This window comes from Bradysia coprophila, unplaced genomic scaffold (assembly GCF_014529535.1).
Source record: "Bradysia coprophila strain Holo2 unplaced genomic scaffold, BU_Bcop_v1 contig_151, whole genome shotgun sequence".
NCBI lineage: Eukaryota > Metazoa > Arthropoda > Insecta > Diptera > Sciaridae > Bradysia > Bradysia coprophila.
Window position 1 is genome coordinate 4440982 of NW_023503423.1, and position 14437 is coordinate 4455418.

The 14437-nt window shown below is 36.3% G+C and overlaps 1 protein-coding gene and 1 long non-coding RNA gene across 7 annotated transcripts in view; both read right to left on the minus strand.

Moving 5' to 3' along the window:
* Positions 1–4016: 4016 nt before the first annotated feature.
* LOC119074632 (putative odorant receptor 83c) overlaps positions 4017–14437 on the minus strand; it is a 37048-nt gene continuing 26627 nt past the window's right edge. For 3 of the 6 annotated variants that reach the window (XM_037180900.1, XM_037180902.1, XM_037180899.1), the window contains one exon: positions 4017–4051. Coding sequence is in view for 1 of the 6 variants with exons in the window: in XM_037180901.1 (XP_037036796.1) it covers positions 4103–4153 (51 nt within the window). In the remaining 5 variants the exon portion in view is untranslated. Of the gene's footprint in view, positions 4154–7372; positions 7627–14437 lie in introns of those variants that run through there. The other 3 variants (XR_005087213.1, XM_037180901.1, XR_005087214.1) reach the window with 2 other exon arrangements.
* On the minus strand, positions 10414–12024 carry LOC119074730. The gene is made up of 3 exons (XR_005087233.1): positions 11836–12024; positions 11458–11547; positions 10414–10453 (listed from the first exon to the last, which is right to left on the minus strand). It is a non-coding gene; the product is annotated as an uncharacterized LOC119074730 (long non-coding RNA).

Consider the following 14437-nt stretch of genomic DNA (forward strand, 5'->3'; position numbering starts at 1 on the left):
ATACACAAACGAAACCAATCCGTTGTGAGCAGTCTTTTTCCGTAATTATTTCAAATAAATCCGTCTAGTGATACGTTTCATTTTAACCAAGGTCTCTAGGTTTTAACCAAGGTTTTCTACAGTCAGAGCCGAATTGGAACACAATCGATTCTTTGCATACTTTTCTTCTTTCGCTTTCATTGGACAAAATATAAATAGAGGACTTCGGCAACTGGCAATATAATCCATTCCAAAGCACTGATCCTAGCAGTAACATAGAAAATATTTGGAGGCCCATAGTGTCAGAATAGGCTTCACCAATACTCTCTCTAGCAAACAAACTCTCAGCTCTATGTGTCAAATTCACACCTTGTTTCTTTGTGTTCTACCACGGCAGAGTAAAGTAAACCAGGGAGGAGCGCTTGTTTTGACTAGATACTTGTTATATCTTTGTGTTTTGCGAGTAAAATTTTTTAATAGACATGTTGCATAATCGTGAAATCACATCGAACCATTTTTAAATGAAATTTGATGTTAAATTAAGCATAATTTACCACTACACCTTATCAAAATATTCTTTAGGTTTTTTTTAAATTAATGAAGAACATTAATTTCAGAGGAAAGTATGACTCAGCCTAGTGCGGTCGTGCATATGTAATACATACACTAACACACTCGCAAAGCTGCGCTTACGTCATTAGTTGTTCGTCTATTTACGTACCAATATAAAAAAACGAAAATATTAACAAACACTTATTCGAACGTAAACAACTACTCGCAAATGAGAATGATGACTTAGATGAATTAGGAAAATTTAAATTGCTGATTTAAAATACTAATTCACTTAAGAGATGTGTAAGATTGTGTATTTCAGGGTTTTGAAACCCGAATAAAATATTACCAGAAGACCATGCAAGTTGTCTGTTTATTTATTTATGTCATTGTATTTGACGTTTCAAGTATGAACCGCTCATGTCAGGTTTATTTTACTCTGCCGTGATTCTACAAACACCATTCTACATTTTGACTGACTACACTGTAACCAACATGTAAATTCCAAAGGCTAATTGATTCTTTCACTTCCTTAAAAAAAGTAGTTGGTTTGCTAGGGAGAGTGTTGGCTTCACACTTCTTTCTTTAAAACAGTAGTCGTATTTTCTTCTTGTCAGTTAAAACACACCACACATGCAGATATTTGTATCAACATTTGGAAGATGTTTGATGTGTGACATAGGAGTGTTTGCTAGAAGTGCTATGCCATTCACAAATTAGGGCGTCGCATACATTTTTATCTGAAACGGGTGAATTCATTGTTAAGAAAACAAATAAACTGGAAATTCTGACTAAAAAGTTTATTGAACAATTTGAAGTAATCAGAAAATGTTTATTCCCTTGACTGAAAGTCATGGGTCTTATGGATGATAAACACCCTAAAATGTTTGTCACACAATGTTTACTACTATGATTGAAAATGCATGAATGTATGACCAAAAACCTTAAATATAGAAAATGTTTGTCACACTTTGATGATTCCTTGATAACACGATAACTTGACTAATTCTCAACGGATTTCCAAAAACTTTTTTTTAATCGACGGGGAATTGAATTCCTGAGGTTAAGTTCGAAGATGGGCTATGACGGTCGTGTGATCTTAGAGATATTCCCAAAAGAATTCTTGTCTCGTCCCTTGATAACACGATAACTCGAGTAGTTTTCAACGGATTTCCAAAAACTTTTTTTTATTTCACGGGGAATTAAATTCCTCAGGTTAAGTTCGAAGATGGGTCGTAACGGATGGGTGATCTCAGAGATCTTCCCAAAAGAATTTTTGTCTTGTCGCTTGATTCCACGATAACTCGAGTAGTGTTCGAAATATTTCCAAAAACTTTTTATAATCGACAGCGAATTAAATTCCTCAGGTTAAGTTCGAAGATGGGTCGTAACGGACGGTTGATCTTAGAGATATTCCCAAAAGAATTTTTGTCTTGTTTCTTGATAACACGATAACTTAAGTAATTCTCAACGGATTTCCAAAAACTTTGTTTTAATCTACGGGGAATTGAATTCCTGAGGCTAAGTTCGAAGATGGACTATAACAGACGGGTGATCTTAGAGATATTCCCAAAAGAATTCTTGTCTTGTCGCTTGATTGCACGATAACTCGAGTTGTTTTCGATGGATTTCCAAAATGTTTTTTTTTTTAATCGACAGCGAATTAAATTGCTGAGGTTAAGTTCGAAGATAGGTCATAACGGACGGGTGATCTTAGAGATATTCACAAAAGAATTTTTGTCTCGTTCCTAGATAACACGATAACTTCACGTAATCCTCAACGGATTTCAAAAACTTTTTTTATTAGACGGGGAATTACATTCCCGAGGCTAAGTTCAAAGATGGGCTATAACATAACGGTCGGGGGATCTGAGAGATATTCCCAAAAGAATTTAAGTTGAGTAATTCTTAATGGTTTTCCACAAAAGAAAATTATAAATACTAAAAAAGAAATTTTTGGGTTAAGTTCGTTAATGGAATATACTGGAATAAAATTCTAGGATTTATTCAAAAAAAAAAAAAAAATGTGTAATATCTTGGTATCGATGATAAGAAAAAAATTAAAGTTTGGACGAGTGTGAACTTTGCGGCCAGAGCGAAGCGAGGGCCGTAATCACACGAGTTCCATTTTTATTTAAGAGGTAAGCGAGAAATTCGTACCTTTCCAGGGCGACAATAAAACTTAAGAGGCTGGGTGAGACAGTTGAGACAGTTGGAAAAATTGTCATCAATAGCAATAAATTAACGTATAAGTTACCATTGTACTATAGCATACCAATAAAAGGTGTCAAAACATGGTCTCATTCTTCCATGTTTTTATAAAAAAAAACTTTACCAGCTCTAAAAAATGTGAGCAGTGTAACGAAATTTTCATAAACTGCTTAGTTTTCTCATGGTTGGTCAAACTGCTACAACCAATACCCTCTCTAGCAAACAAACTACTTTTATTAAGGTGGTAAAAGAATCAAGTAGCCTTTACATGTAAATTACAGCTTAGTTAGTCAAAATGTAGAATAGTGTTTGTAAAATACAAAGAAATAAGGTGTGAATTTGACATAGAGAATTGAGAGTTTGGTTGCTAGAGAGAGTATTGCTACAACCTAATCTGTTTTATATTGAAAGCTAACAATTCGTGGTCGTTATTGCAGTCGTACATACTTGAAAAATGATTCTGGTGGAAAGATATCATCAAAAGACAGTATTTAAAAATCACCCAAATGTATACTTTTCAGCAAAGCATCGATGCCTCTTAAGTACTGAAAATACGTATGAGCCATTTTGAAGTACGTGATATGAACGAAGTTTTTTATGTGGATTGAGAATCTGTGGTATTCAAGTAAAGGGAATAAGAATCTCTGAGCTAAACTTTGCTACTGGACGCATGTACTTTTATATAACTTTTAGAGTGATTTTTTTTTGCTCGGATTACAAAAATCTTCTTGAGAAAATTAGTCAGTCAGTCAAGGGATCTGACCCATCCAAAAGATGGGACCTAGTATTTAAAGTTAAGCAAAGTAAAATCACTAAATTGTTCCAAAAAATGTTAAAATTGGATGTTGATTTCTCAGGAATTTAAAAAATATTTCGCCTTTGTGCGGCTAGCTACAAGTAGTTAGCACACAAAATAGTCATTAGTTTCGCCAACTGACGAGATCTTCTGGTAATACTACCTGAATGTGAAGAGCATGTTCCCTTAAATGCATGTTTAAATACAAGCCGCCGAGACCCCTCAACGATGTAGGAATGGATTCGTGTTGCATAATTAAGTCAATTGATTGATTGAAAAATAATTTGTTTTAATGAAATTCGTAATATAAAAAAATTATTAAATTTGCAACCTTCATTTCCACAGAACACAGGTTACTTTGCTTCCATGACATGGAATCCATGTTAATGATAATTTATTGGTAATATTTGTCTAATATTCGAATACGATTTATTCTGTGAATACAAAATCGTCACTGCTCAAGCAGCCAAGAAGCGACAAAGTTTTTTTTTGCGTGAATATTTCTTTATTTGCGATTATTGAAAGCTCTACATAAAATTGATTTGCTTGTTCGTCATTTTCTCGTTAAGTTAGACTACTAATCGCAGTATAGTACGAGAAGATACTTTTTGTTATCTGAAATCATTGAAAAACGTTTAACTCAGTAATAACCTCTGTAGCCTCTCGGGGACCCTTATTGTTCTCATACCTTCTAAAATTGATTTTACTTTAGGTGACGTAAGATAGTGAAAGGTACAAGTGGAAATTTATGAGAGTTATTGAATTATTAAGGCATTTTAAACCAGGACCGCATCGGAGAAAACTTGAAAAAGCTGAAGTTATATTTTTGATGAACAATAAGTGTTAGAGCGCTTATGGAATTCTATCGTTAGTCGGTCAAAACCATAATTTCTTTCCGTCATTAAGGCAGGTGCAGAGAGCTGTTGCAAACGAACGAGAGGGTATTGGCAGTTGCCATTGTTTCAGGTGTAAGGCAAATGAATGAATGAATGAATGAAATTTATTACACCGCCAAATACTGGCTGAAAAATTGATAGGTGATGACAATTGTTTTAAGAATACATAGCTTAAGACCTTAACTAAAAGCAGTTAAAATCTCCACAGAAAAAATATTTTTGTAAAAAAACTCGATTTTTTATACATTTTCCATAGCTGGGAACGGTCGTGACCTCTTGTGAAGTACAAATTACATCTTGGGTGACCATTTATTGACTGCAAATGAACGATGCGCATCTCTGCTTTACAATAAGCCCATATTCGGTGAAAGCAATTGAGTTCCTGATATTTTTATGAAGTCAAATAAATGATGTTTTCCACCTACTACGAAGTAAGAAGAAAGCAACATTTTCAAGGACAATGATCGCACGGTTCAGCACAATTTCGAGCTGAACATGTAATTTTGATTTAGTTTATTTCATTCCTATCGCTCCAGCCTGTTTGAACACCAAAAACAAGTTGAAAACACTGAAAAATATGGGTCTATTGGAGCGACATTTTACTTCGACTAACTTTGTGGCTTGCAACACAATTTTTCTGGGGTGTATTATACGTGGAACAAAAGAGGGTAAGTCCAGCTGCAACACCCTATAGTCAGTTCCGCGGAAAAGTTCTGTTGGAAGCCAGCAGCACTGTCCAAACATTCACCATATTTTGGGTCATAAGTCCAGAACGGGTGGCTGTCCTTACCGATGATTATACTCGTTTTGAAGGTCTGCTAGAGGCCTATATTCCTACAACATTTCACATTTTAGAAAGATTTCTATCTCGAGCTATCACCGAAAAACTGTTTTCACGACCCATTGACATGCTATTACTTTCACGTGTTCACTCCGAAAATGGGAAACTAACAGAAAAAGTAAAAGATCCCTATTTCTCAGAATTGAAAGACGATTCAAACGAGCTATAGCTTGCCCGGATCGCCGAACCATGGTATTCATTTTCACCAAAATTGGTTCAAGTTTTGGCGATATCACTCTTAATCAGTTTTATCAAACGTGCAACTGGTTGATTCGAAAGATAGTTCGTACCGTACCTCGGTTCCTTTAACAATTTCAAGGTCGAACGTCTCAGATCATATTCACTCTCACTGTACACAAACTTTAACGAGATCAAACTGTCCTTTGAATATGTCGTATGACATCATTATGTCCGCCAATTTCCTCCTCAACTCAAGATTTTGAAGCCCAACCTGTTTGATTCGATCGTCGTATGGCACCATGCATCTGAACGAAGTAGCATTTTTGCGACTATCTAGCAGATAGATGACAAACTGCTTTTGAATCGATTCGATATCGTCCTTGTAGACTTCCGATGACGGGTTCCAGATTACCGATGCATATTCCAATCTCGATCGTATGCCAAATACAATGTTCGTTGTGTGTCGATTGTGAAGTTGCCATTTTAGTAGTGTTTTATGCATCCAACAATTTGCCTGCACTTTCTTGCTGTCAGCTCACAGTGTTGACCCAAATGAAACCATCTATCAATCAACATTTCAAGATCTTGACTCGATAAATGCTGAAAACGTAGCACTTTTCGGGGTTGAAGTATAAACGGTTTTCATGACACCATTTCAGCACATTGTCGACATCGATTTGCAACATTTTCACGTCGGATACCTTCAGCTAATTTGATTTCGTCTGCAAACATCAACGGCCTTACATGTATGATAACGTCCACAATATCGTTAATGAATACAGTAAACGCCAACGGACCAAGCGAACTTCCGGGTGGCACTCCCGATGGAGACTCATAAATTCTAGATTTGTCCTCTCCAATCTGTACGTAATTTGACCGTCCCTTGAAATACTGACACAACCATTTCGCTGATTTTTTGCCGATGTCAAACTTTGCAAACTTCAACATCAACCTTCGAATCCAAACTGAATCGAATGCCACCTTGAAATATCCCGATACTAAATCCAACTGACAACGGTCTCCAAACGCATCATATGCCAATATCGATAGATTCAATAAATTCGTGACGACCGATCGTTTACTCCTGAATCCATGTTGCGCTTCGGATAAATGAGGTTGAACGACTTCACTGAGTTTATTTTTCACTGCCATTTCATGGATTTTCATCGTGATTGGTTGAATTGCGACGACTCTGTAATTCTTAATATCGGTTTTAATGACGAGAGGTTTAATTTCATCTGGTCCAGCTCCACTCTTCCACTTTAGTTTCTGAATCACACTTTCAATGTCAAATAACGAGATTTGCACGTCCACTGCTTCACTAGACTCAACATAAATTTAATGTTGAGTGGAAAAGTTTTGCTAAGTATTTGCAGAATAGTATACGGAGCAAGATTATGCGCTTTGACAAAGAAAGACGGCGGCTTACGACCAATCGCCATTGGCTCAACTTTTCGAAGGATAACGGCTAAAATTGCTTGTGGTGATGTGAAAGTCGGAGAGTATTTAAGGCCGAAACAAATCGGATTCAACACTAAAGGTGGTTGTGAAGCTGCAATATACATGCCTGTCGTTCTTATGTTTCAAGGAATAGAAAGAGTCGTAAGATCATTCTTAAAGTTGAAATCTATAACGAATAATATATTTTATTACTCAAACAAATCGTAATTCGTAATCATTACATAATTAGTCAAGTATTACTCGTTATAGATTTCGTATTTTTCGTAATTTTCGTAATTATTACGTAATTTTGCCTATTAAAAATCTATTACGACCATTACGATGATTACGATTCGATTACGATTCGATTATTAGTAATTTAATAGATTAAATTACGATTAAATCGTTATAGATTTTTAATTTTCGACTATTACGCAATCTATAACTCTAATCTATAACGCCAGTTTTTTCCGTGTAGGTGACAAAAAGCAACAGTGCTGCTAATGCCATTCTTGCATTGATATTCTCTTCTCTGATTGCATTAACACCAACCAGAAATGCCATTGAATCGATCAAGCTCCAAATAGCTCGGAACATCTTCAGATGTTTGTCTTCGATGTCGCCAGTATTTGTGCTCGAGTTGACTGGTTTCACTAAGATAACTTGGAATTGACGCTGTCGGCTCAGTGCATTCCGAAGTTTAGATTTCAATAAAGCCCATATTTGATTCGCTTTAAAAAGAAATTCTTTTTCAGAGTTTTTCAGTTTCAAATGTTTAAGTGCTCATATTTTATCGCATATGCATCCAAACCCCATAAGTCTCTTTGGCCTAAAAGCACATAAAAGTACCTTTCAAATGATACCCCACAGGACCATGTACGTTTTGTGTACATCGAGAAATTTCTGTAAGTACAGTGCAGGTCTTCGGTTGAAAACTTTAACTGCACATATTTCAGTGTGGATGATTTTTAAAACCAATAAGTCCCTATTCGGCACACGACCCGGTTTTTGCTCACCTTTCACCAGCCACACAAGCTTCGAAGAATTTTTAGCCCCGTACGAAGTACGAAGGGGCTTATAGGATTACGATGCCGTGTGTAATTGATGGAATTCGAAGCAGACGGTAAGGGCAAAGTGTTTGCCTATGTTCATAGATAACGAATCCGCAATAAAAATTTGGGCCGTCTGTCCGTCTGTCCGTCTGTCCGTCTGTCCGTCTGTCCGTCTGTCCGTCTGTCCGTCTGTCCGTCTGTCCGTCTGTCCGTCTGTCCGTCTGTCCGTCACGTCGATATCTTGAGTAAATCAAATCCGATTTCAAATTTTTTTTTTTTTCCTGAAAGATAGTCAAAATAGTGAGGCTAAGTTCGAAGATGGGCATATTCGGGTCGGCCCTTCGTGAGTTAGGGCCACCTAAGTGATTTAAGGTCTTTTGGTGATATTTATGGCAAAATAAACGAAGGAAATGTAAATGACACGGCAAATGATAGGTATTGTCAATACCAATCCAGGAAAAAAAAGTTTTTTAAAATCGGGTGAGTGGACCGTGAGTTAGGGCCTTAGAAGTGAAAATCTACTAGGGCCCTATGTGTATTTTACATAGAACTCAAGTAAATTTCATTCGTTTTTCGTAATTTTTGTGTCATTTGGAAGGTAATCAAAAGCCGAATAGAATGTTGTTGAAAAAAAATTAAATTTGGGTCCTCGGACTAAGGCCGCTACTAGGGCCCTATGCGTATTTTACATACAACTCGTGTAAATTTCATCCGTTTTTCGTAATTTTTGTTTCATTTGAAAGATAATCGAACACCGAATAGAATGTTGTTGAAAAAAAAATTAAATTTGGGTCCTTGGACTAAGGCCGCTACTAGGGCCCTATGTGTATTTTACATATAGCTCGAGCAAATTTCATCCGTTTTTCGTAATTTTTGTTTCATTTGGAAGGTAATCAAAGGCCGAATAGAATGTTGTTGAAAAAAAAATCAAATTTGGGTCCTTGGACTAAGGCCACTACTAGGGCCCTATGTGTATTTTACATATAGCTCGAGCAAATTTCATCCGTTTTTCGTAATTTTTGTTTCATTTGGAAGGTAATCAAAGGCCGAATAGAATGTTGTTGAAAAAAAATTAAATTTGGGTCCTTGGACTAAGGCCACTACTAGGGCCCTATGTGTATTTTACACTGAACTCGAGTAAATTTCATTCGTTTTTCGTAATTTTTGTGTCATTTGGAAGGTAATCAAAGGCCGAATAGAATGTTGTTGAAAAAAAAATTAAATTTGGGTCCTCGGACTAAGGCCGCTGCTAGGGCCCTATGTGTATTTTACATACAACTCGAGTAAATTTCATCCGTTTTTCGTAATTTTTGTTTCATTTGAAAGATAATCGAACACCGAATAGAATGTTGTTGAAAAAAAAATAAGTTTGGGTCCTTGGACTAAGGTCGCTACTAGGGCCCTATGTGTATTTTACATATAACTCGAGCAAATTTCATCCGTTTTTCGTATTTTTTGTTTCATTTGGAAGGTAATCGAACACCGAATAGAATGTAGTTGAAAAAAATAAATAAATTTGGGTCCTCGGACTGAGGCCGATACTATGCCCTATGTGTATTTATACTCAATAAATTAAAATTTTAGGTCAATTCGAAATTTGTGTTACATTTAAAAGGAACGTCGTACGGGGCTTCGTAATTGCGCTATGCGCAATTTTTAAGACGTACACATTTCATAAGAATTTTACTTTACCGACGTTTACGGGCGCAGTAGGTTTAGGCTAAGAGTAGGGCGACGGACGAACTAGGGTCACGTACGCAATAGATGTACGGGTTTGTACGGGGCTCAGTCGCAGCAAACGCTCCGACTGTTCTGACAGCTCGTTTTGAAAGTGGTCAATATAATACCAAGAATCATTTACGTTATTGTGAATAAATCTTTATTTCCGTTCAGTGAAAGCTCTACAAATTAATTTACAAAAAAGCAATAACAGCGAAACATATGTGGTCCCGAAATACGAAATGTTTATTGGTGTGTGTTTGTCCTCTTAATTAAGAGGGCAAATTGAACTATCAAACGCGTCAACGCATACATGTATTGGTGTAAAATTATACGAAATGTGTACCTTATACAAACTAATCTAATGTTAGGACCACATTTCGTCGTACAAATTTCCTCTCTAAGAAAAATTACTCTTACGTTTTGGTCGTTCATTTTATGTTAGACTACTAATCGCAGTATAATACGAGAAAATACTTTTTGTTATCTGAAACAATAAGAAAACGTTCCTCTTTAGCTATAGCAAACTGGAGGTCACTTGTTATGTTTTATTATTGTGAAAATAAATGAAATGACCTCCGTTCCATGTCAATATTTAGCAAACGTATCTGCAACGTAGTATTCTTACCATTAATCCAGTTTGCACATCAAGTGGTGCAATAGGTCCGATCTGAAATTTGACTGAATTGAACATCGATGCATGTATTAGCAATAAAAAGATTTTTTGCACTGCGATGGGATACTCATGCCATGGCGTCAAATACAACGCTTCACTCATTCTGTCGTTCTAATGGAAATTTTCATAAAAAATTGTTAATCATTAAAAATTCAGTCAGAGGCAGTGAAATATCAGTATGAATTTGCGTCAGATGTTTTGCAGCTGATCCACACAAACAATCAAAGCTGTTTTACGTCTTTTTACAGCGCACATCAAGCAAAGGTGATCATAGTCGTCAGCTGCCAAATAGACTACTATTTTGATTGAAATGAATTTTTTGGAGCCAAGTGAAAGTACCACATTAAGATTTCAACTCATGCTTGAAATGCGTTGCTTTATACGATATTTTATCAGTACCACGCGCGTGCGTGTATGTTTGGATCAGATGAAGCAAATTCATGCTGAAGTCTCACTGCTTCTGACTTTAGTAACGAAAAGTAGGACTTTCCGGTGCCTTTATTGCGAAAAACGTTGTATACAACTAGCTGCAAAGTACTTTATCAGGCTAACGATGTGTATAAATGACACATGGCCTGCGGCCTCTTTTCATAATTACACAACTAGACCTAATGAAGTACTTTATACAACTGAGTGATAAATACTTTTTAGGCACACGATGTGTATTGTCACACATAAAAAAGCATTTATCACTCGGTTGTATAAAGTACTTTATTAGGCTCTAGATATGTAATTATGAAAAGAGGCCGCAGGCCATTTGTCATTTATACACACCGTGAGCCTAATAAAGTACTTTGCATCGAGTTGCAGACAACATTTTATCAATGAAAGTGTAAAACAGGTATGGTCTATTGTCCGCCCGGAGGACATAAAAATTTGATTTTCGTACTCATTTTCATATTATTTTGACATAAAATGTGAGTGCGTTTAAGACGAATTCGCCGATCGACCATACCTGTTCTAGACTTTCATTGCATTTTATGCCACAGAGGCATCTAAAGTTTGAAATTTTTGCATATTATGATGTTGAGTGACATAAAAGCTTTTTTGGTTTCATTTGATTGTTCGGATTATATTTGGAAACTTTTCGTTTGGTGAATTCCAAAATTACTCACTTGAATATCCACAAATGTTCCCAAAATACATTGGACGTAAAGTTGAATAAAGCAAAAGAGACAAAATCCATAACCAGATATCCAACCATTCTGAATCAATAAGAGAAAAGAATTCTAAAAAAATATTGCTTTCGCTAAAATTCCAACTGAATTCACGCTGTAAGTGCGCTACAAATTCAAAATGTAACGTGCCAAGGTCTGTATAACACTGCGTTGAATCGTCCCATTTTCATATAAGAAAGTTCTCTTAAAATTCAAATTTCGAGGCGCGCACTTACAGTAAGTGACTTACGGCATCGACAATACCTTTCATTTGCCCTTCAATTTTTACTTCTAATTTTATTTAACAATACCGTATGACTTTCAGTACATACTTACATTTAATGCAGCATAGACCGAACAAATCAATGAAACATACAATGCGCAAATTGAATAAAACGTAATGGCGGCAAACAATCTTTGAAGGCATCGAATGTATCTGAAAAATATCTAAAATTCAGAAATCAGTCCAATACTAGCCTCCTCCAGATAAATTGCCTGTGAATGTCGTTGTACTTCCTGCAAATGTTCTTTAGAAAACTGTTCTTGTATTGTGTTGTGTGAGTTTCCATTTCATGATAATCATCCAAATCGTGCACCAACAGCGTTACCAACGATTTGAATTCCATTAAAAGGGTCACTACCGCCACATCGAAGGCAACGCTACCGACTAGCCCGAGAACACCGAACGTCAACATAAAGGCCTGTCCGAATAGATAACCTTTCATGACTGTTTGATCCACAAAAGGGAATTCAATGCGCATAATTGGTACCAGCTGACCCTTGGTAACGTAGGCATGTATTGGGTACAGTACAAATACTGCGAAACAGAGAACAGATACGACTATAAAAATCTTGACTGTATTGAATGCATCGTTCATTTCTTTGACAAGATCATCCGATCGACGTCCACTTGAATGGCTGATGAGAATGTTCTCGAAAAATCTATTCATCGGGACCACTTGTTTCATGTCCCTCAAAACCAATATAAACTTCAACGTGCCCTGCAATCGGGTATATTTTGGGTGCATTGACTAATTTTCGTTAAAATGTTTCATCGTAGTACAGATCATACAGATCATACCATACATACCGGTATCAATACACCGTATATACAGATCACTTCCAGCAACAATGGAACGTTGGGCCAAATGACAACCATTGTGTAAAAACGAGAAGCGAAGGAGAAGCAAATCATCGTTGCTGTGAATACCATTCTTGCATTGATTTTCGCTTCTCTTAATGCACTGACACCCACTACAAATGCCATCGAATCGATCCACGTCCAAATAGTTCGGTACAATTTCAAATGTTTGGCTTCGATGAAGTCTTTATCGTCCTTGTCTCCATTAGAATTGATTGGCTTTACGAAGACAACATGCGACTGACGTTGTCGGTCCAATGCATTCCGAAGTTTCGATTTCCATGTAGCCCACATTTTATTCGCTTTAAATGGAAGTTCATTTTCAGTATTTTTCAATATTTCAAAACGAGCTGCGAAATCAGTTTTCGTTTCTTACTCAGCCTAACCATTCACGCATAAACCCTTTTATAAAAGACGACTTATAAGTTGACTACTATTACGATACACAAACGAAACCAATCCGTTGTGAGCAGTCTTTTTTCCGTAATTATTTCAAATAAATCCGTCTAGGGATACGTTTCATTTTAACCAAGGTCTCTAGGCTTTAACCAAGGTTTTCTACAGTCAGAGCCGAATTGGAACACAATCGATTCTTTGCATACTTTTCTTCTTTCGCTTTCATTGGACAAAATATAAATAGAGGACTTCGGCAACTGGCAATATAATCCATTCCAAAGCACTGATCCTAGCAGTAACATAGAAAATATTTGGAGGCCCATAGTGTCAGAATAGGCTTCACCAATACTCTCTCTAGCAAACAAACTCTCAGCTCTATGTGTCAAATTCACACCTTTTTTCTTTGTGTTCTACCACGGCAGAGTAAAGTAAACCAGGCAGGAGCGCTTGTTTTGACTTCTTATATCTAGTAGTCTTTGTGTTAAACGCAGCAAACTTCGCGAAGCAGGGTAGTTTTTGAATTCATGGTTAAGAAAACAAATAAACTGGAAATTCTGACTAAAAAGTTTATTGAACGATTTGAAGTAACCAGGAAATGTTTATATTTGAAGTTGAGCAAAGTAAAATCACTAAATTGTTCCAAAAAATGTTAAAATTGGATGTCGATTCCTCAGAAATTTAAAATTTAAAAAATAGTCAAAGTGAACTAGGTACTGTCACTAGTTTCGCCAACTGAAGAGATCTATTGATAATACTACCTGAATGTGTAGAGCATGTTCCGAGCGTACAAGGGTTTAGCTTAGGACCAGAACCAAAATTGCGCGAAAAATAGAGCATATTTAGGAACATAATTCTTAGGATGCAAGAGATGGAACACAACAAAAAATGGACGAACGGTTAATTTGAGCCTTGATGAAAAAGAGAACCCAAAAGTACATTTCAACGCTTCATTGTATGAAAATGACGCTACGTTAGAAAGACATCCGCACTTTCCATTTTGAATTTCGACTGCACTTACGGCGTGAATATTGTTTCATTTTCACGAATATTTTTCACAACTAAAACACTTCTGCAAGGCAACATTTTTCTCCACTTTAGGTACATTTTTTCGGCAGTGCATCGAGAATAATCACATAAGTTGCTATATCGAAACCGTTTCTTGTGTCACGAATTACGAAATTATGTTTTCAATTTTTTGAAATTAGCTCTTATTGTTAAGACATTAACCAAAAACAATTTTGTTTCTATCACGGCGGCCATTCTGCTTTCACTATTTTCTATGATGGGTGTCTTCGATGTTCGATTTTCTATTGTTATTAAAGACAAAATACGAATTATATTTCAATTAAAAGACGCTATAGTATTTGGTTTTTGTCCGAAGCTAAACCCTTGTACGCTCTT